This window comes from Colobus angolensis, unplaced genomic scaffold, assembly GCF_000951035.1.
Source record: "Colobus angolensis palliatus isolate OR3802 unplaced genomic scaffold, Cang.pa_1.0 Scaffold120, whole genome shotgun sequence".
Lineage (NCBI taxonomy): Eukaryota > Metazoa > Chordata > Mammalia > Primates > Cercopithecidae > Colobus > Colobus angolensis.
This window is the reverse complement of record NW_012113142.1, coordinates 2,303,027-2,324,425: the sequence shown is the minus strand read 5'-3', so window position 1 is coordinate 2,324,425 and position 21,399 is coordinate 2,303,027. Positions and strand designations below refer to the sequence as shown.

Below are 21,399 nucleotides of genomic sequence, written 5' to 3'. Positions count from 1 at the left end.
CCCAGCACTTTGGGAGGCCGAGGCGGGTGGATCACCTGAGGTCAGGAGTTCGAGACCAGCCTGGCCAACATGGTGAAACCCTGTCTCTACTAAAATACAAAAATTAGCAGGGTGTGGTGGTGTGGGCCTGTAAACCCCACTACTTGGGAGGCTGAGACAGGAGAATCACTCGAGCCTGGGAGGCGGAGGTTGCAGTGAGCTAAGATGGTGCCACTGCACTGCAGCCTGGGCGACAGAGCAAGACTCCATCTCAAAAGAAACCAAACCAAACCACACCAAACCAAATTGAAACAATACAAAACAAGAAAAATAAGAAAAAGGGCCGGGCACGGTGGCTCACGCCTGTAATCCCAGCAGTTTGGGAGGCCAAGATGGGCGGATCACGAGGTCAGGAGATCCAGACCATCCTGGCTAACATGGTGAAACCCTGTCTCTACTAAAATACAAAAAAAATTAGCCGGGTGTGGTGGCGGGTGCCTGTAGTCCCAGCTACTCGGGAGGCTGAGGCAGGAGAATGGCGTGAAGCCAGGAGGCGGAGCTTGCAGTGAGCCGAGATCTCGCCACTGCACTCCAGCCTAGGTGACAGAGCGAGACTCTGTCTCAAAAAAAAAAAGAAAAAAGAAGAAAGGACTTGGGAGAAGGAAGATATGTCAGGACTCAAGGCTGAAACTTGGGGCACCTGGCAACAGAAATAGAAGTCCTGCCTCCACCCTCTTGAGTTTCAGAGACAAAGGTGATTCCTCAATTTCTCATGCTGGGGCTCCCTCCACACCAGGGGGGCAACCCCCTGCCCCCCAGCCTAGACCAAGCAACTGGCTGTCTGGCTTCAGACACTCAGCTCACACCACTGGCCAGGCTGATTTTCCTTCCTGCACTGGCCACCCACTGCCTCTGCAGACTCTGCACACAGCAGGCAATGAAATGACTCTCCCTGCGGTCCCTCTGTGAGTGGAACTGGCCCAGAGGGAAGCCCAGGGCTGCCTGTATTCTGCTTCCCCTGACTGCACTAATCCCTGGTAACTGGGTTAGTCTGGCGGCTGAAAAAAAAAAAAATCCCAAACTGTTCTAATTAAAAGACAGCTTTCCTCCTTGACACAAATTAAAAGCAGCTGTCACTGCAAGGCAGCCATCCCCAAGTCTACCAGCTTCCTCAGGCTCCAACTGGCAGGAACCACAGGCTGTTCCATCTCCCTGCCCGCCCTCGATTCCCAATGACTTCCAGGAATGCCCTTTAGCACCCAGGAATATCTAGGGCAGCGTCACTGTGGACAAGGTGCTGAGTTACGGTGTGCCTCCTGGCGCTCTTCTGTTGAGCACACGTGGCTGTAACAGTGCATACCTCATAAGGGTCTTGGAGGACTTCAATGAGAATGCTGTGAAAAGTGCATGGATTGTGCAGTGGTTCTTGACTTTAGCTTTCAGATTGGTTAGGATCACCTGGGGAAACTGAAAAACTCAAGTCTTCCTGCAACCCCCAGAACTACCCCCACCATCTGTTTCAATTGGTCTGCGGTATGTTGGGATGTCAGTGTCTCTCAAAAGCCTACCCCTGCCGTCCCCCATTAGGCCAGGCGCCGTGGTTCATGCCTGTAATCCCAGCACTTTGGGAGGCTGAGGCGGGAAGACTGCTCGAGGTCAAGAGTTCGAGGCCAGCCTGGCCAACATGGCGAAATCCCATCTCTACTAAAAATACAAAAATTGGCCCGGTGTGGCGGTGGGCACCTGTAGTCCCAGCTACTCAGGAGGCTGAGGCACAAGAATTGCTTGAACCCAGGAGGTGGAGGTTGCAGTGAGCTGAGACCATGGCACTGCACTCCAGCCTGAGTGACAGAGCAAGGCTCCGTTTGAGAGAAAGACAAAAAAAAAGGCCCCAGGTAGATTCTAATCTGCATCCCGGGTTGAAAACTATATGTCCAAGCTCAGAGGTTGTCACATTTTAGCACGCATCAGAATCACCCACAACAGTGCCATCCAATAGAATTCTATAATGATGAAAATGTTCATATAAACTTTCTAATATGTTAGCCATATGTGGCTTCCTGAAATATACCTGAAATAGGACTAGTGCAGCTGAGGACCGACTTTTAAATGTTATTTAATTGTAATCAAGTTCAATGATCACATGAGGCTAGTGAATGCCCTGTTGGACAGTGCACACTGGAGGTGCTTCTTAAAGCACAGGAGGCTAGGCCTGGTGGCTCATGCCTATAATCCCAGCACTTTGGGAGGCTGAGGTGAAAGGATCACTTGAGCTCAGGAGTTCAAGACCAGCCTGGTTATATAGCAAGACCCCATCTCTACAAAAAATTTAAAACTTAGCCAGGTGTGATGGCATACACCCATGGTCCCAGCTACTCAGGAGGCTGAGGTGGGAGGATCCCTTGAGCCCAGGGAGGTCAAGGCTGCAGTGAGCTATGATTGTGCCACAGTACTCCAGCCTCGGTGACAGAGTGAGATCCCATCTCCAAAAAAACGAAACAAAACAAAACAAGAGAGAAAAGAAAACCAGCAGTGATGAAATAGGTGAACAGAATTCATTAAATAGTTTTAACTTCCAGCTGTAGGCTCTGGGACTCTCTAGAGTGAATTACTTAGAGTCTTCTGGACCAGAGCTACCCGAATTTAACTCCTAGATTCAAGCAATCTTCCCATCTCGGCCTCCTAAAGTGCTGGGTTTATAGGCATGAGCCACTGCACCTGGCAGCCTGCAGTTTTTTAAAAAGCAAGCATTCTTTTATTGTTGAGCACCTGCTATTCACCAGGCACTGGGCTAGAACAGAGAGAATTTAAAGATGACTAGGTCATGGTTCCTGATTTTAGGGAAGAGCTCAGCATCTCGTGGTGACAATATTAATGAACAATGCATATAAAACCAGAGCAGGCTGGGCACGGTGGCTCATGCCCATAATCCAAGCACCTTGGGAGGCCCAGGCAGGCAGATCACTTGAGGCCAGGAGTTCCAGACTAGCCTGGCCAACATGGTGAAACCCTGTCTCTACTAAAAATACAAAAATTAGCCAGGCGTGGTGATGCATGCCTGTAATCCCAGCTACTCAGGAGGCTGAGGCAGGAGAATCACTTGAACCTGGGAGGCAGAGGTTGCAGTGAGCTGAGATGGTGGCACTGCACTGCAGCCTGGGCAACAGAGCGAGACTCCATCTCAAAACAAAACAAACAAACACACAAAAAACACAGAAAACCAGAGCTAGGGGTCACGAGATGGCACAAAAAAAGATGGCTGAGCTCACCACCTCTACCCCTGACTCATTCTCTCAGCTAATCAAGTCCTTCTGGACCTCATCACCATCGCCATTTACTCATGGTCCACTGTCTGTCAGGAACTGGAAGGATGGCCCAAAGGTTGAAACATTTGTCTTGCTCATCCCTAAAAACCACAGCAGCGGGAGGCAGGCAGGCAGCTGGCTCCAAGAAGAGGCGAGGGCCATGAGGAGAGACCTTGCGTCAGCCGAACTGCAACTTCTAGGCTGCATTTTCCCAAGGATGACAATTCCAAGAATCTCACTCATGCCTTCATTCAGATCTAGCACATTCCAAAGCTAAATGCAGGCTGGGCATGGTGGCTCATGCCTGTAATCCCAGCACTTTGGGAGGACAAGGCAGGCAGATCGCTTGAGCTTGGGAATTTGAGACCAGCCTGGGCAATATAGTGAAGCCTCGTCTCTACAAAAAGTACAGAAAAATTAGCTGGGGATCATGGTGCATGCCCACAGTCCCAGCTACTTGGGAGACTGAGATAGGAGGATGGCTTGAGCCCCAGAAGCGGTGAGCCGAGACTGCACCACTGCATTCCAGGTTGGATGACACAGCCAGACTATCTCAAAAGAAACAACAAAAAAAAGTGAAAGCTAAATGCAAATGATTTCTGAATTATCCACATACGTTGTTCCCACCCAAATCCAAAGGATGAAAAGTTAGCCACAACAATGTATACTTGTTCATATACTTTTATGCAAACATTTCCAATGCATTTTTTTTTCAAGGAGTCTTGCTCTGTTGCCCAGGCTGCATCGCAGTGGTGCGATCTCGGTTCACTGCAACCTCTGCCTCCCGGGTTCAAGCAATTCTCCTGCCTCAGCCACCTGAGTAGCTGGGATTACAGGCACACACCATCACACCTGACTAATTTTTGTATTTTTAATAGAGACAGGGTTTCACCATGTTGGCCAGGCTGGTCTGGAACTCCTAACCTCATGATCTGCCTGCCTTGGCCTCCCAACGTGCTGAAATTACAGGCATGAGTCACCGCGCCTGGCCCCAGTGCATTTTTTAAAAAATAAATGCATCCACTCCACTGCTTTCAATCTGACTGGGAATAGCTTAGGGCATAGACTAGATTCTGTGTTTTATTTTTATTTCTCTACTGACTTTTGTATAACGCCCTGCTCAAATAGCTTCCTAGTCGGCTGAATGTCCCTTTCTCATACAAACCGCAGTTTCCAACTGTATCTGCTGTTTGTCTTTCTTTTATCTGAGACAGAATCTTGCTCTGTCACCCAGACTGGAGTGCAGTGATATGATCTCCGCTCACTGCAATCTCTGCCTCCTGGGTTCAAGCCATTCTCCTGCCTCAGCCTCCTGAGTAGTTGGGATTACAGGCACTCGCCACCACGCCCGGATAATTTTTGTATTTTCAGTAGAGACGGAGTTTCACCATGTTGCCCAGGCTGGTGTTGAACTCCCGACCTCAGGTGATCCACCCGCCTCGGCCTCCCAAAGTGCTGGGATTACAGGCATGACCCCTGCGCCCGGCCTGTTTCTGGTGTTTTCCTGACCACATCCTGTGCTAAAGACTAGTCAATGTATTATGGAATTTGTTGCCCTGTCCTAGCTGTAGTACAACACAAAACAGAATATTCTGGAAAAGAGGCCAGTAGTAGGCATTTCTGCACAGATGAACACGCCGAAGGGAGCTGAAGGAAATTTGGGGTCAGAGAGTCCAAGCCCCAAGAGTGGGTCCTGCATGTCCACATGCAGAGAAGGCCACCAGGCTTGGGCATGAGACCACCAAGCTTGCGTATGGAGACCTGCAATGTGCACCGTCATCTTTCAGAGTTGGATGCTTGTCTTGAAACGCCCTGAGTCTCAGAATGCTGGTGTTTATGTCTCCCAGGGAAGGGAGGGGAGCCTGCTGGGAGGTGTGGGGAGGAGAGGCGCTGGTGAGAGGGGGACCAGCTGAGGCTTGTCAGGGAAGCGTTAGAGGCTTGTCAGGGAAGCGTTAGGGGCTGATGGTCTGGAGGCACCACAGTTCTTGGCAGAAGGGAGCCTGGAAGTGTGGCCACTCCCCCTGCTAGTGGAACAGGACTCTGTGAGTTTCTCATGTGGACTTGGGTGACAACCAGTCCTGGGTGACAACCAATCCTGACCAGCTTGTTCCCATGGCTGCCAACTCAACAACAGACACGAGCCCTTTCTCCTCAGCAGAAATCGTGCCCATGAGCCAGCCCAGCTCCAAATAGCAGACAGGACTGGACCAAGGACTGGCCAGGGTCATGGCCACAATCCAGTGGCTGCCAAAGAGGTAAGACCTGTCTCTGGGCTTTTGGAGGCCTGTGCTTCAGGAGGGAGGCCAGTAGGAAGGGGCAGTGCATGGTCTTTCTGCTCAGATGTGAAACCACCCGCTTTGAAAATATCTAGGAGGCCAGGTGTGGTAGCTCACGCCTGTAATCCCAGAACTTTGGGAGGCTGAGTTGGGAAGACGCCTTGAGGCTGGTAGTTCAAGAACAGCCTGGGTAACACAGTGAGACTCCCAGCTCTGCAAAAAATTTTTAAAAAATCAGCCGGATGTGGTGGTGCGTGCCTGTAATCCCAGCTACTTGTGAGGCTGAGGTGGGAGGATCACTTGAGCCTAGTAGTTTGAGGTTGCAGTGAGCTGTAATATGCCACTGCAGTCCAACCTGGGTGACAGAGCGAGATCTCTCTCTCTCTTTTTTTTTTTTTGAGATGAAGTCTTGCTGTGTCATCCAGGCTGGAGTGCAGTGGCATGATCTTGGTTCATTGCAACCTCTACCTCCTGGGTTCAAGCAATTCTCCTGCCTCAGCCTCCCAAGTAACTGGGATTACAGGCATAAGCCACCATGCCTGGCTAATTTTTGTATTTTTATTAGAGACAGGGTTTCACCATGTTGGCCAGACTGGTCTTTAACTTCTGGCCTCAAGTGATGGGCCCACCTTAGCCTCCCAAAGTGCTGGGATTACAGGTGTGAGTCACCGTGCCCAGCTGAGACCATGTCTCTTAAAAAGAAAAATACTGAAGAGGTTCAGTCCCTCCCTGCACGAGGGATGGAGAGACCAGAGATGGGGTGTGAATGTCTCCATTTTCCTGCCCCTTGTGCCACACACTTTGCAGGGAGAGGAGGACTGGGAATTAGGTAGTTCCCATGAGAGCCTGGCTTAGACGGCAGGGAAGAGACTCACCCGTTTGGAAGAGGTTGAGTTCACACTCCAGGTAGTCAAACATCTCCACTGTTAACTGGAAACTGGACCCAAGAGGAAAGAGAGCTTACACTCCACAGCCTGAGGCCGGTCTGTTACCTGTCCCCTCCCCTGAGCTCTACACTACTGCCTCCAGTCTCCAATGCTCACGTGCGTGCGCAAACACACACACAACTCCAGCTCCAAGTCTTAGCCTCATGAATATTATGGCCGTGCAGCCTGGTGAAGAGTCAACAGTGACAGTGACAGGTCGGGAGTGGTGGCTCACACCTGTCATCCCAGCACTTTGGGAGGCCAAAGTGGGCGGATCACCTGAGGTCCGGAGTTCGAGACCAGCCTGGCCAACACAGCGGAACCCCATCTCTACTAAAAATACAAAAATTAGCCAGGTGTGATGGCGCATGCCTGTAATCCCAGCTACTCGGGAGGCTGAGGCAGGAGAAACACTTGAACCTGGGAGGTGGAGACTGCAGTAAGCCGAGATCGAGCCACTGCACTCCAGCCTGGGTAACAGGGTGAGACTGCTTCTCAAAAAAACAAAAACGAAAACAGTGACAGTGACAGAGGGAGAGGATAGTTACCAGTGTTGGAGTCGGAGGGCAGAAAGTGAGACAGACAGGAAAGCTCTGGGGTGTGAAATAGCCAGGCAGGGGTTCTGGATAAGCCACCACCAATAAATAAGTGGCCCCAAGGCCAAGTCACCCAGGGGCTTTGGTCCCCACCCCAGCCACGTCCCCCCACCCCCCCAATCAGGCCCTCCATGACGCTATGAGAAGTGTCGGCATTCACAAAAGCTTTCTCCCTCCCTGGGCTCAGGGCAGGAGCCACTTACAAGTTGTTCACGTCACTTTCTCCAGCCTCATCTAGCTGGCGGTCACTCATCTGCAGGTTGCCTGGGAACCTGGGATTCTGGAAGGGAGGCAGAGGAAGGGGGTCAGGACAGGAGACATGAAGAGCTCTCTCTCAGCCAGGCGTGGTGGCACACGCCTGTGGTCCCAGCTACTTGGGAGGCCGAGGCAGGAGGATCGCTTCAGCCCAGTAGTTCAAGGCTACAGTTCAAGGCCACTGCACTCCAGCCTGGTTACAGAGTGAGACCCGACCTCAAAACAAACAAACAAGAAAAAAAAGAAAAACCAGCTTCTATCATCAATCATTGCTCAGTATCTATAGCATGATCCTGTCATCTGTGTGGTTTGTCCCCGTGGCAAAGGGAAAAGGCCGCAGAGATGGGTGGCCATTCCATCATGGGGCATCTTCATGTACAAGTGGATACTTTAGGCTCTAGGCTGGGCGCAGTGGCTCACACCTATAATCCCAGCACTTTGGAGGCCAAGGTAGGTGGATCACTTGAGATCAGGAGTTAGAGACCAGGCTGGCCAACATGGTGAAACCCTGTCTCAACTAAAAATACAAAAATTAGCCGGGGGTGGTGGCGCATGCCTGTAGTCCCAGCTCCTTGGGAGGCTGAGGCAGGAGAATCGCTTGAACCTGGGAGGTGGAGGTTGCAGTGAACTGAGATGGAACCACCGCACTCCAGCCTGGGCAACAGAATGAGACTCCATCTCCTGCCGCAAAAAAAAGAAAAAAAAAATCCCCATTGCAGACTTCGCTCCTGGGCTCCATGGTGCCAAGGCCTCTGAGGCTTGACCTGACACCTGGGACACAGTTTTCCTTTGCCCCAAGTCATGCACCCTGAGATTACAACCTCTGATCTCAATTTCAGCACCTTCACCTCTACTCCATCCCCAGCTATGCGCACCCACTCCAGACTCCACCATCACCTAAAACATCCCTGCCTAGAACTCTCCACTACAGCATCTCCTTCTCTAACTGCATCACCCAGGCCTCTGCCCTTCCAGTCCTCTCCTGCCCTCAAGTCTACCCACTACTCACACTTCTGTCTCAGAGATAGCCAGTCCACTCCTGCTCCCTCTCTTCCCCATCTCTCTGCCTGCCTTTGCTTCCTGGCTCAGTCTCGACATCATGACTGGTGGCGTGGCTCCACTTCCCTATGCCCTGCCTGCCTTTCCACCACACTGCTTCGAAGACCTGCTGAGAGCCTGGGTCCTTGTCATCGGCTCTACACCTAGGGCCGGCTGCCAACTGTCCCTGGAGAAAGACTCACAGCTGGTGTCACTATGCATTCACGCTCTCTGGCCTGAACATCCGTCTCAGTCAGCTTGGGCAGTTATAACAAGATACCACACACTGGGTGGCTTAACCCATAGACAGTGTCTCACAGTTCTGGAGGCCGGGGAGTCCAAAGTCAAGGTGTTGACAGATTTGGTCTCTGGTGAGGGCTCATGCTGGTTACGTTGCTTACGTGGCAGAGGAGGGGGAAGCAAACTCTCTCCTGTTTCTCTCTCTTTTTTTATTTTTTAGAGACATGGGCTCACTGTTGCCCACGCTGAAGTGCAGTGGCATGACCATCACTCACTGCAGCCTCGAATTCCTGGGCTCAAGCGATCCTCCACCTTAGCCTCCTGAGTAGCTGGTACTACAGGCATATACCCCCATGTGGGCTAATTTTTTTTTTTTTTTTGGTATTTTTAGTAGCGATGGGGTTTCACCACATTGACCAGGCTGGTCTTGAATTCCTGACCTCAGGTGATCCGCTTGCCTTAGCCTCCCAAAGTGCTGGGATTACAGGCGTGAGCCACTGCACCCGGCCAGAGAATGAATTTTTCTTTAATGTGTGCGGGATGTTTTTGCTGTTATTGTTTTCAAGATGGACTCTCACTCTGTCGCCCAGGCTGGAGTGCAATGACATGGTATCAGCTCGCTGCAACCTCAGCCCCTTGGGTTCAAGCAATTCTCCTGTCTCAGCCTCCCGAGTAGCTGGAACTAACAGGCACACACCACCATGCCTGGCTAATTTTTTTGTATTTTTAGTGGAGATAGAGTTTCACTATGTTGCCCAGGCTGATCCTGAACTCCTGACCTCAGGTGATCCACCCGCCTCGGCCTCCCAAAGTGCTGGGATTACAAGCGTGAGCCACCGCACCGGCCAAGAAAAAATTTTTTTTTAAGAGACAGGGTCTCACTGTGTTGCCCAGGCTGGTCTCACCTCAAGCCTTGGCCTCCCCAAATGCTGGGATTGCAGGTGTGAGCCACTCTGCCCAGCCTCCTTCTCCACTCTTGTATCACTAATTGCTAAAAACTGGAAAAGTCCTTTGCTCCTCCACGCTTAGACAATACCAGCTTCCCCATTTTCTCTGCTTTCTAAAACCAGGAAAAACAAGACAGCAGTGAGCTCAAGAGCCTTTGGAAGCAAAGCCAGCTGCATCCTCATTCGACCCCAATTCTCCAAGCCCACGTGACCATTCCCTTCTGCCCTTCCATGCTATTAAAAGCTAGGGGCCTGGCCGTCGGCACCGGCTGCTTCTGATGCCGCTGAACTCTGCTGTCTTTCTATACACAAGGGAAAGGGACTCCCTTGGCCTCTATCACCCCTGCAGTGCCACTGCCCCAGCTCCCATCCCAGTCCCCTTCCTCCCTAACCATCTTCCCAGTCTTGCTTTCTCCACACCCTCCCTTCTCTCCTTTTCCACCTAAAATCCTACCCTAGGCCCTTCCTCCTCCCACTTCACATTTAACACTGTAATTTTTTTTTTTTTTTTGAGAGAGTCTTGCTCTGTCATCCAGGCTGGAGTACAACCTCTGCCTTCCAGATTCAAGCCATTCCCAAGCCTCAGCCTCCTGAGTAGCTGGGATTACAGGTGCGTGCCACCACGCCCAGCTAATGTTTGTGTTTTTAGTAGAGATGGGGGTTTCACTATGTCGGTCAGGCTGGTCTCCAACTCCTGGCCTCAAGTAATCCTCCTGCCTTGGCCTCCCATGGTGTTGGGATTAGAGGCGTGAGCCACCACACCCACCAGTTCAATTTAACACTTTCAAAACCTCTACTCCCATCTTTTTTTTTTTTTTTTTTTGAGATGGAGTCTTGCTCTGTTGCCCAGTCTGGAGTGCAGTGGTGGCATCTCGGCTCACTGCAACCTCTGCCTCCCAGTTTCAAGTGATTCTCCTGCCTCAGCCTCCTGAGTAGCTGGGAGTACAGGCGTGAGCTAATTTCTTTTTGTATTTTTAGTAGAGATGAGTTTTGCCACGTTGGCCAGGCTGGTCTTGAACTCCTGACCTCAGAAGATCCGCCCACCTCGGCCTCCCAAAGTGCTGGGATGACAGGTGTGAGCCACTGCGCCCAGCCCCAGAAGATCTTAAATCCAATTCTCACCTTTCCCCACCTCCTCATGACACCTTTACCAGAGCCCTGTCCTCGCTCCAATCACAGGCTACAAGCCCCCTCCCCTCCACACCCTGAGCCTCTCCCTCCTGCTTCTTTGCCTTGCAATCCAGCCCGAGGGCAGCCCACTCCCCGCCTAGGCCTCTGACACCGTGGCCTGGCCCAGCCTCAGTTCTGGTTTATGTTGCCTCCTATGTGCCCACTCCTCTGCCTGACCCCCTGTTGTCTCCCACAGTTGCCAGACCCCTGCACAACCCTCAGCTGTTCCCCTCCCCCACCTCACAGTATCCATCACGTCACCTTCTTCTCTCTTTTTTCTGTGAGACAGGGCCTCACTCTGTTGCCCAGGTGGGAAGGCAGTGATGCGATCATAGCTCACTGCATCCTTGACCTCCCAGGCTCAAGGCATCCTCCCACCTCAGCCTCCCGAGTAGCTGGGACTACAGTTGCAGGCTACCACGCCCGGCTAATTTTTTAACTTTTTGTAGAGACAGGGTCTCCCTATGTTGCCCAGGCTGGAACTCCTGGGTTTAAGCAATCCGCCCCGCTTGGCCTCCCAAAGTGCTGGGATTATAGGCACGAGCAACCCCACCCAGCCTCATTTCCTGCCAATCTTCAGGCAGTCCCTGCTTCTTTGACTGTCCCATGGACAACTGTCCTAATTCTGGCTCTCATCATTGTCCTCACTGGCCACCTGGATCTTTTAAGCCCACTTTGGAAAAGTGGACTTAAAATGCAGAGTGGCCCATGTCATTGCTTTATGGCCTGATCTCCAATGGGTCCAAGGTGCGGCTCAGGTGGGTGCTGAGGCCTCTGTGACTGAGATGCTGTTTTCCACCCTGCCCAGCCTCACACCAGAGTGGATCTAAGCTAAGCATAGTGGCGAGTATCTGTGGTCCCAGCAACTCGGGAGACTGGGGCAGGAGGATCTCTTGAGCCCAGGAATTTGAGGCTGCAGTGAGCTAAGGTGATCCACCTCCAGTCTGGCCAACATGGTGAAATCCCGTCTCTACTAAAAATACAAAAAATTAGCCAGGCGCGGTGGCTCGTGCCTGTAGTCCCAGCTATTTGGGAGGCTGAGACATAAGAATTGCCTGAAGCCAGGAGGTAGAGGTGGCAGTGAGGTGCGATCATGCCACACTGCACTCCAGCCTAAGTGACAGAGTGAGACTCCATTTCAAAAAAATTAAATAAAATTAAAATAAAATAAAAAAATTAAAAGATGGGTCTGTAGGGCAGCTTGCTATAGAACTTGTAGGAACTGCTGGGTGCCATGGCTCATGCCTGTAATCCCAGCACTTTGAGAGGCGAAGGCGGGTGGATCACCTGAGGTCAGGAGTTCAAGACCAACCTGGCAAAATCCCATCTCTACTGAAAAAAAAATACAAAATTAGCCGGGCATGGTAGTGTATGCCTGTAGTACCCAGCTACTCAGGAGACTGAGGCAGGATAATGACTTGAACCCAGGAGGCGGAGGTTTTGGTGAGCCGAGATTATGCCACTGCACTTCAGCCTGGGCAACAAGAGCAAAACTCTGGCTCAAAAAAAAAAAAAAAGAAAGAAAAAGAAATTGCAGGCGTAGTTTTGCTCTGTCACTCAGGCTGGAGTACAGTGGCATGATCACAGCTTACAGCAGCCTTCAGCTCCAGAACTCAAGTGATCCTCTTGCCTCAGCCTCCTGAGTAGCTGGGACGACAGGCATGTGTCACCACCTCTGGCTAATTGTAATTTTTTGCAGAGACAGGGTCTTGCTATGTTGCCCAGGCTGGTCTCAAACTCCTGGTCTTAAGTGATTCTCCAGTCTCGACTTCCCAAAAGGCTCAGATTATAGGCATGAGCCACTGTGCTTGGCCAGGAATTGTTTTTTTCTTTTTTGAGACGGAGTCTCGCTCTGCCGCCCAGGCTGGAGTGCGGTGGCCAGATCTCAGCTCACTGCAAGCTCCGCCTCCTGGGTTTACGCCATTCTCCTGCCTCAGCCTCCTGAGTAGCTGGGACGACAGGCATGTGTCACCACCTCTGGCTAATTGTAATTTTTTGCAGAGACAGGGTCTTGCTATGTTGCCCAGGCTGGTCTCAAACTCCTGGTCTTAAGTGATTCTCCAGTCTCGACTTCCCAAAAGGCTCAGATTATAGGCATGAGCCACTGTGCTTGGCCAGGAATTGTTTTTTTCTTTTTTGAGACGGAGTCTCGCTCTGTCGCCCAGGCTGGAGTGCGGTGGCCAGATCTCAGCTCACTGCAAGCTCCGCCTCCTGGGTTTACGCCATTCTCCTGCCTCAGCCTCCCGAGTAGCTGGGATTACAGGCACGCATCACCACCACGGGTAAGTGTTTTTAGTAGAGACGGGGTTTCACCGTGTTCGCCAGGATGGTCTCGATCTCCTGACCTCGTGATCTGCCCGTCTCGGCCTCCCAAAGTGCTGGGATTACAGGCTTGAGCCACCATGCCTGGCAAGGAATTGTTTTTATTAACAGTAAAACTGGCCGGGTGCAGTGGCTCAAGCCTGTAATCCCAGCACTTTGGGAGGCCGAGATGGGTGGATAACGAGGTCAGGAAATCAAGACCATCCTGGCTAACACACTGAAACCCCGTTTGTACTAAAAAAAATACAAAAAACTAGCCAGGCGTGGTGGTGGGCGCCTGTAGTCCCAGCTACTTGGGAGGCTGAGGCAGGAGAATGGCGTGAACCCAGGAGGCAGAGCTTGCAGTGAGCTGAGATCCGGCCATTGCACTCCAGCCTGGGCCACAGAGCAAGACTCCGTCTCAAAAAAAAACAAAAACAAACAAACAAACAAAAACCAGTAAAAAACCTGTAATCCCAGCACTTTGGGAGGCCAAGGCGGGCGGATCACAAGGTCAGGAGATCGAGACCATTCTGGCTAACACGGTGAAACCCCGTCTCTACTAAAAATACAAAAAACTTAGCCAGGCACGGTGGTGGGCGCCTGTAGTCCTAGCTACCTGGGAGGCTGAGGCAGGAGAATGGCGTGAACCCAGGAGGCAGAGCTTGCAGTGAGCCGAGACTGCGCCACTGCACTCCAGCCTGGGCATCAGAGTGAGACTCTGTCTCAAAAAAAAAAAAAAAAACAGTAAAATCAATGCTTCTGTAACATTTTCATAAGGCAATCTAGTGGCTAGGGTTACCCTTTCTTTTTTATGTTTTTTTGAGACAGTGTCTCACTCTGTCGCCCAGGCTGGAGTACAGTGGCGTGCTTTTGGCTCACTGCAACCTCTGCCTCCTGGTCTTGGGTTCAAGCGATTCTCCTGCCTCAGCCTCCCGAGTAGCTGGGATTACAGGCACGCATCACCACCACGGGTAATTTTTGTACTTTTAGTAGAGACAGGGTTTCACCATGTTGGCCAGGCCAGTCTTGAACCCCTGACCTCAGGTGATCTGTCTGCCTGGGTCTCCCAAACAGCTAGGATTATAGGTGTGAGCCACTGTGCCTGGCCAGTTGTTCTTTCTAGTTGCAAAATGGGGAACAAAGGGTGCACAAGACATGGGCCAAAATCCCAGCCCTCATCACGTCCCGTGGGCCTGGCAATGGCTTTCCTCTCCCACAGCTGGGGTACATGATGCACACACTTCCTCAGAAGCCTGGGCTGTCTATTACCTGAAAGAGCTGATAACTAAGCCCAGGGAGGGGCTGAGGGGATAGAGCAGGGGAGGCGGTGGTGGCGGAAGAATTGTCTGCAGAGACTCACTTTGGTGTGGTACTCCATCTTGGTTCTCAGCAGTTTCAGGTAGATGCTGCACAGCTGGCCATACCCCTCGCTCAGGTGGCCCTTTCAGGAAGAGGAGGGGAAGCAGAGTCAACAACAAGAACAAGACGGTCGCGAGATCTGAGGCCAGAAATTCTCTGGTAAAGAATCTACCTTCTTCTTTTTTTTTTCTCCCCTTTATGTTATTTATTTAGAGATGGGGTCTAGCTCTGTTGCCCAGGCTGGAGTGCAGTGGCACGATCTCTGCTCACTGCAGCCTCTGCCTCCTGGGTTCAAGTGATTCTCCTGCCTCAGTCTCCTGAGTAGCTGGGATTACAGGCATGCGCCACCATGCCTGGTCAATTTTTGTATTTTTAGTAGAGATATGGTTTCACCATGTTGCCCAGCCTGGTCTCAAACTCCTGGCCTCGAGTGATCCGCCTGCCTGGGCCTCCCAAAAGGCTGGGATTACGCTACAGGTGTGAGCACCATGCCTAGCTAATTTTTGTTGTTTTTAGTAGAGATGGGGTTTCACCATGTTGGCCAGACTAGTCCTGAACTTCTGACCTCAGGTGATCCACCCGCCTCTGACTCCCAAAGTGCTGGGATTACAGGCGTGAGCCACCGCACCCAGCCATCTACCTTTATTCTTAAATGTAAATAGAATCAATCTATTTTTCTTGTTTAATATGCTGTAATTTTATTCAACTTCTTAAACTTTCTTTCATTATTTTTAGTGACCGACCAATATTATTGTAATTTATTGAACTAACTCAATAAATTCAAATGGGCTGAAGCCAATTCAAATGGCTGAAATGTTTGCTATCATAAACCATTTCAATGAACATTCCATAAAGCACAATCCTTTGTACAAACATAAGGACTTCCTTTGATAAATTTTGGACAAAGCTGCCTAAGACTTAAGAATATTGACTCTGTCCAAGCGTGGTGGCTCATGCCTGTAATCCCAGCACTTTGGGAGACTGAGGTGGGTGGATCACTTGAGGTCAGGAGCTCAAGACCAGGCTGGCCAACATGGTGAAACCCTGTCTCTACAAAAAATACAAAAATTAGCTGGGTGTGATGGCGCATGCCTATAGTCCCAGCTACTTGGGAGGCTGAGGGAGGAGAACCACTTGAACCTGGGAGGCAGAGGTTGCAGTGAGCCAAGACTGTGTCACTGCACTCCAGCCTTGGTGACAGAGCAAGACTTCATCTCAAAATAAAGAAGATGAGTCTCCCACCTTTGGCAAAATCATAGTCTGCCTGTGGGCTCTTCTCTTCCGTGTCTCTAAGAACAGTGGAGGGAATATCTCTTCCAGATGGATTCAATAGATGAATAGCATCTACACTATTACACATGGGATGGGGTCCTGAAGTGGAATCTGTCAGCCAGGCATGGTGGCTCATGCCTATAATCCCAGCACTTTGGGAGGCCGAGGAGGGAGGATTGCTTGAGCTCAAGAGTTTGAGACCAGCCTGGCCAACATGGCGAAACCCCATGTCTACAAAAAATTAAAAAATTAGCCGGGCGTGGTGGTGTGCACCTGTGGTCCCGGCTATTCAGGAGACTGAAGTGGGAGGATTGCTTGAGCCCGGGAAGTTGAGGCTGCAGTGAGCTGTGATCATGTCACCGTACTTCCAGCCTTGATGACAGAGCAAGAAACTGTCTCAAAACATCACCACCATCACCAACACACACACACAAGACTGCCTTCTTGGTACAGGGGAAGTAAAGGTAAAAAATAAAATAACAAACGCTTGTACTCCTGCACTGAGGAAGTCCTCCCAAGGGACTATGAAGAATTCTGCAGCCTCAGGTCACCACTGTGATCAGGGGAGGAAAATCTGCCCTAAATTCACAAAACCTTAAGCTGAGAATTTAATTTCGAGTGATCTCATTGGAAGCAAATGCCAATTCTCTCTGGAGGATCCTGCCTTCATTACAGACTTCAAAGAATTCCCCATAGATAAAATTCCAAGGAAGATGAGCAGCTTAGAGTAGAAAATAACCGAACATAAAGAAAACTACACGGCACGGGCAAAATGCACCAAAAGTGACGGAGGACAGAAACAAATCTCTAAGCCTTAGCTAGGCTGGGCGCAGTGGCTTGTGCCTGTAATCCCAGCACTTTGGGAGGCCAAGGCGGGCGGATCACGAGATCAGGAGATCAAGACCATCCTGGCTAACATGGTGAAATCCTGTCTCTACTAAAAATACAAAAAATTAGCTGGTCGTGGTGGCGGGCGCCTGTAGTTCCAGCTACTCGGGAGGTTGAGGCGGGAGAATGGCGTGAACCCGGGAGGCAGAGCTTGCAGCGAGCTAAGATCGCGCCACTGTACTCCAGCCTGGGTGACAGAGCGAGACTCTGTCTCAAAAAAAAAAAAGATAATAGAACTACAAAATATATATGAAATGACTTTGCTTCATATATCTAAAGAAATAAGACACTGTTTCAAAATATATGCAGAACATAACAAATTGTAAAGGAGGAGAAGCAGGGCTAGACACAGTGGCTCCTCCTGCCTGTAATCCCAGTGCTTTGGGAAGCTGAGGTGGGCAGATTGCTTAAGTCCAGGAGTTCAAAACCACCCTGGGCAACATGGCAAAACCCTGCGTCTACAAAAATTAGCTGGGTGTGGTGGTGCACACCTGTTGTCCCAGCTACTTGGGAGGCTGAGGTGGGAGGATCACCTGAGCTCGGGAGGTTGAGGCTGCAATAAGCCATGATCGCACCACTGCACTCCAGCCTGGGTGACAGAGTGAGACCCTGTCTCAAACAGCAACCTCTCCCAGCAAAAAACAAGCAGATTTGAAAAAAAAACAGAACTTCAAGAAATGAGAACTGTACTAATTGGGCTAGGTGTGGTGGCTCATGCCTGAAATCCTAGCAATTTGAGAGGCTGAGGCAGATGGATCACCTAAGGTGAGGAGTTTGAAACCAGCCTGGCCAACATGGTGAAACCCCATCTCTACTAAACATATAAAATTAGCCGGGCGTGGTGGTGCACGCCTGTAGTCCCAGCTACTTGGGAGGCTGAGACAGGAGAATCGCTTGAACCTGGGAGGTGGAGGCTGCAGTGAGTGGAGATCGTGCCATTGCACTCCAGCCTGGGCAGCAATAAGAGCAAAACTCCGTCTCAAAAAAAAAAAAAAAAAAAAGAAAAGAAGAAGAAGAAGAAAAGAAAAGAAAACTGTACTAAATGAAATTGAAAACCTTACGGAGAAGTTTAATAACACATTAGACCCAACTGGAGATGAGGCAAACAGAAGGCTAGAGCTGATAAAAATTATCCAGAATACAGCAAAGACAAATAGGTGGAAAAAACTGGAAGAGTGGTTTAGAGACATGAGGGGTAGGATAAGAAAGTCTGACACACATGTAGCCAAAATCTGAGAAGGGGCTGGGCACGGTAGCTGATGCCTGTAATTCCAACACTTTGGGAGGACGAGGAGGGAAGATCACTTGAGGTCAGGAGTTCGAGACAAGCCTGGCCAATGTGGCAAAACCCCGTCTCTACTAAAAGTACAAAAATTAGCTGGGTGTGGTGGTGCATGCCTATAGTCTCAGCTACTTGGGAGGCTGAGGCAGGATAATCACTTGAACCTGGGAGGCGCAGGCTGCAGTGAGCCTGGGCAAGAGTGAGACTCCGTATAAAAAAAAAAATCTGAGAAGGAAAAGATAGAATGGAGCACAGGCAATGTTTGAAGTGACAATGAGAAATTTTCACAACTAATAAAAGACACTAACCCACCGTCCAAAGAATCCAAAATAAATTCACTCCTAGACACATTCTAAGATGTTAAAATGGCCAGAGATAAAACACATGTTAGCATCAAAGGAGCAACAGTGTCTCACAGCCGACTCCACGAAAATAATCAAAGCCAGAAGTCAGTGGAAAGATATCTTGAAAATATCCTCTACATGCTGAGGGAAAATAACTGTCACCTTAGAACCTAAACCCAGAGAAGATACCTTCTATGAGTGAGGTTGAGATAATGACATTCTCGTCCGGGCACGGTGGCTCATGCCTGTAATTTCAGCACTTTGGGAGGCCAAGGTGGGTGGATCACCTGAGGTCAGGAGTTCAAGACCAGCCTGGCCAACATGGCAAAACCCCATCTCTACTAAAAATATAAAAATTAGCCAGGCGTGGTGGTAGGCATCATAATTCTAGCTACTTGGGAGGCTGAGGCAGGAGAATCACTTCAACCTGGGCAGCGGAGGTTGCAGTGAGCTGAGATTGTGCCAGTGCACTCTGGCCTAGGCAACAGAGCAAGACTCTGTCTCCAAAAAAAAAAAAAAAACACAACATTCTTAAACAAGCAAACACGGTGTTAGCTGCCAGTAGACTCTCAATTGTGGAAGTTATAAATAATTCAGGCAGAAAGAAAGTGATCTCAGATGGAAGGTCTATGGAGAGCACAGAATAAAACAAGGAAAATAAAACAATAACTTACAGAGTTTAAAGACAAACATAATCAAAACCAAAATATTATGCTAACAGATAAATTGAGGAACTGAATGGAACTAAAATATTCTAAAGTCTTTGTGTTATACAAGAAACAAAGATATGAAAGGTAGACCTAGATAAACCAAGGAAGCATTTTGCAATTATTAGAGAACATGCCAAAAACAAAAAAAGTAGATTTGTTTTTTAACCTCCCAAATAGTAATGAGGAAAAAACAGAATGAGAAAAAATACCCAGTTAATCCAAAAGAAAGCAAGGAATGAGAGAAATAGAAGCAGAACAGATGGGACAAATAGAAAGCATAAAATAAAATGGGAGACATAAATCTAAACATACCATGTAGTATAATAAATGTAAATGGACTAAATGCCCAATTAAAAGACAAAGACTACTATCCTGTATAAAAAACAACAACCACAAACCACACAAAATCCAACCAAATGTTATTTATAAGTGTTATTTCTCAAACGTAAAAATACAGGAATGCTTAAAGTAAAAAGATGGCGAAATATATATCAGGCAAATTTTAACAAAAAGGAAAAAGACCTAAGCTTTACATGTTACAGAAAACGTTTTCTAGCACACAGTTGGGCAATCTGGGGACAACTCTCAACTTTGTTCTGGTACCTAGTTTTGTGACTTTAGGATAAGCTGCTTCCCTTTCTGGGCCTGTGTTTCCTCACCTATGATAGGTAGATAAGACTACATAGTTGCCAACATTTTATAGGTGCAGACAGATACAGGTAAGACTGTGCAAAAAGGCTAAAGTAGTAGTTCTCAACTGGTAGAGGCAAAAGAACATACCAGAATCAAGCAGGGAGAATTTTTTTTTTTTTTTTTTTGAGACAGAGTCTCACTCTGTCACCCAGGCTGGAGTGCAGTGGCCCAATCTCGGCTCGCCACAACCTCTGCCTCCCAGTTTCAAGTGATTCTCCTGCCTCAGCCTCCCAAATAGCTGGGATTACAGGCAAACGCCACCACACCTGGCTAATTTTTGTATTTTTAGTAGTGCCGGGGTTTCACCATGTTGGCCAGGTTGTTCTCAAACTCCTGACCTCAGGTGATCTGCCTGCCTCGGACTCTCAAAGTGCTGGGATTACAGGTGTGAGCCACCACGCTCAGCCAAGGGAGATTCTTCAAAATGCAAACTACCCCCCTCCATATACACACCCACGGACATCAGAATCTGGGGTGATTGTGCTCTATGTATAGAAACGCTCTTTTCCATTGACTGTGATATTGCCACCTACCTCCTCCCTCATCCTAAAGCACTGAGAATCTCTAAACAGCAAAGAAAAAGCTCTGGCATTAAGAACTGGGTATGCTAATTCTAATTCTCAATGTGCTATGACTCCAACGGGACCAGTGGAAGGAGAAGAGAAGTAGGAACTGTGGGCTGGGCACAGTGGCTCATGTGTGTGATCCCAGCACTTTGGGAGGCTGAGGTGGGAGGATCACTTGAGGCCAGGAGTTCAAGACCAGCCTGGGCAGCATAGCAAGACTCCATCTCTACCAAAAAAAAAAAAAAAAAACAGGAACCATGGCCGTGTAGCTACTGCTGAGGGATCCCAACTCTTGGACAGCCTTGTGACATGAGTTTCCATTGGTAGGGGAAGCTCCCGGGCCCTGGAACTTTCCTGAAGCGTCCAGGGACCCCAGGTAAGACTATGGATATCATGGTACTCTTTGGGGGTATCCTTAGTCTCTCTCTGGAGCTCATGGGAGAAATCCTCAACAAGCTGAAGGAGACCAATTTATTTCACCCTTCAGTCCTTACTCTGCGGCCTCCGGGGAAGGAGAGGAGGAGCAGGTGGCTCCTGGGTACATCTGCAAACTCACCCACATCCTGCTCATGTCACTCAATTCATTTCTGTATCTCAGAGAGTCCTTCAGGACCTGCAGAGGCAAAAGAACAGCCCATGAGAGAATGGAGAAGGAAGGAAAGATAAAGGGAAGGAGGATGGAGAGAGGCGGAGGTGAACCTGGGGCCGGGGGACAGGCTGATGGGAGAGAGGTTCACCCACCTCTGATGGGGAACCCAAAGGCCAGGAGAAGGCGGCAGTGTGGGAGAGGACAGCAGCCTCTGTGGCCCAGGCAGTTACTTTCCCCACAAGGGTCCCTGGCTCCCTGCCAACCCACAGCCCTAGGAACTCACGTTTGGGTGTCCGTCTCGGAGGAGTTTATGGAACACATGGCAGAACTTCCAGCAGAGCACTGCGTTGCTAGACAGAGGCAGGCGGTTGACAACAGACCAGAAGGTCTGTGCCCCTTTCTCATGGTGGGTGCCCAGTATGCACGGTGAGGGGGGGTTATGGAAAACAACGGCATGGGCTCTGCCTCCCAGGACCCAGCCTGCACCTAGCCACTACAGGGGAGTGAGCCTGCAGCACCAGCCACTGCAGGGGATAAAGGCTGCACCTAGCCACTGCCTGGGACTGAGCCTGCACCCAGCCACTGCAGGGGATAGAGGCTGCACCAAGCCACTGCAGGGGACCGAGCCTGCACCCAGCCACTGCAGGGGATAGAGGCTGC

General features: G+C 49.9%; 1 protein-coding gene across 3 annotated transcripts in view; it reads right to left on the bottom strand.

Moving 5' to 3' along the window:
- HIP1 (huntingtin interacting protein 1) overlaps nt 1-21,399 on the bottom strand; it is a 213,846-nt gene that overhangs the window by 43,792 nt on the left and 148,655 nt on the right. For all 3 annotated transcript variants that reach the window (XM_011930312.1, XM_011930325.1, XM_011930320.1), the window contains exons 3-7: nt 21,023-21,165; nt 20,707-20,763; nt 14,397-14,477; nt 7,286-7,362; nt 6,436-6,497 (exon numbers count right to left, since the gene is read on the bottom strand). In XM_011930312.1, coding sequence (XP_011785702.1) covers nt 6,436-6,497; nt 7,286-7,362; nt 14,397-14,477; nt 20,707-20,763; nt 21,023-21,165 — 420 coding nt within the window. The remainder of the gene's footprint in view (nt 1-6,435; nt 6,498-7,285; nt 7,363-14,396; nt 14,478-20,706; nt 20,764-21,022; nt 21,166-21,399) is intronic.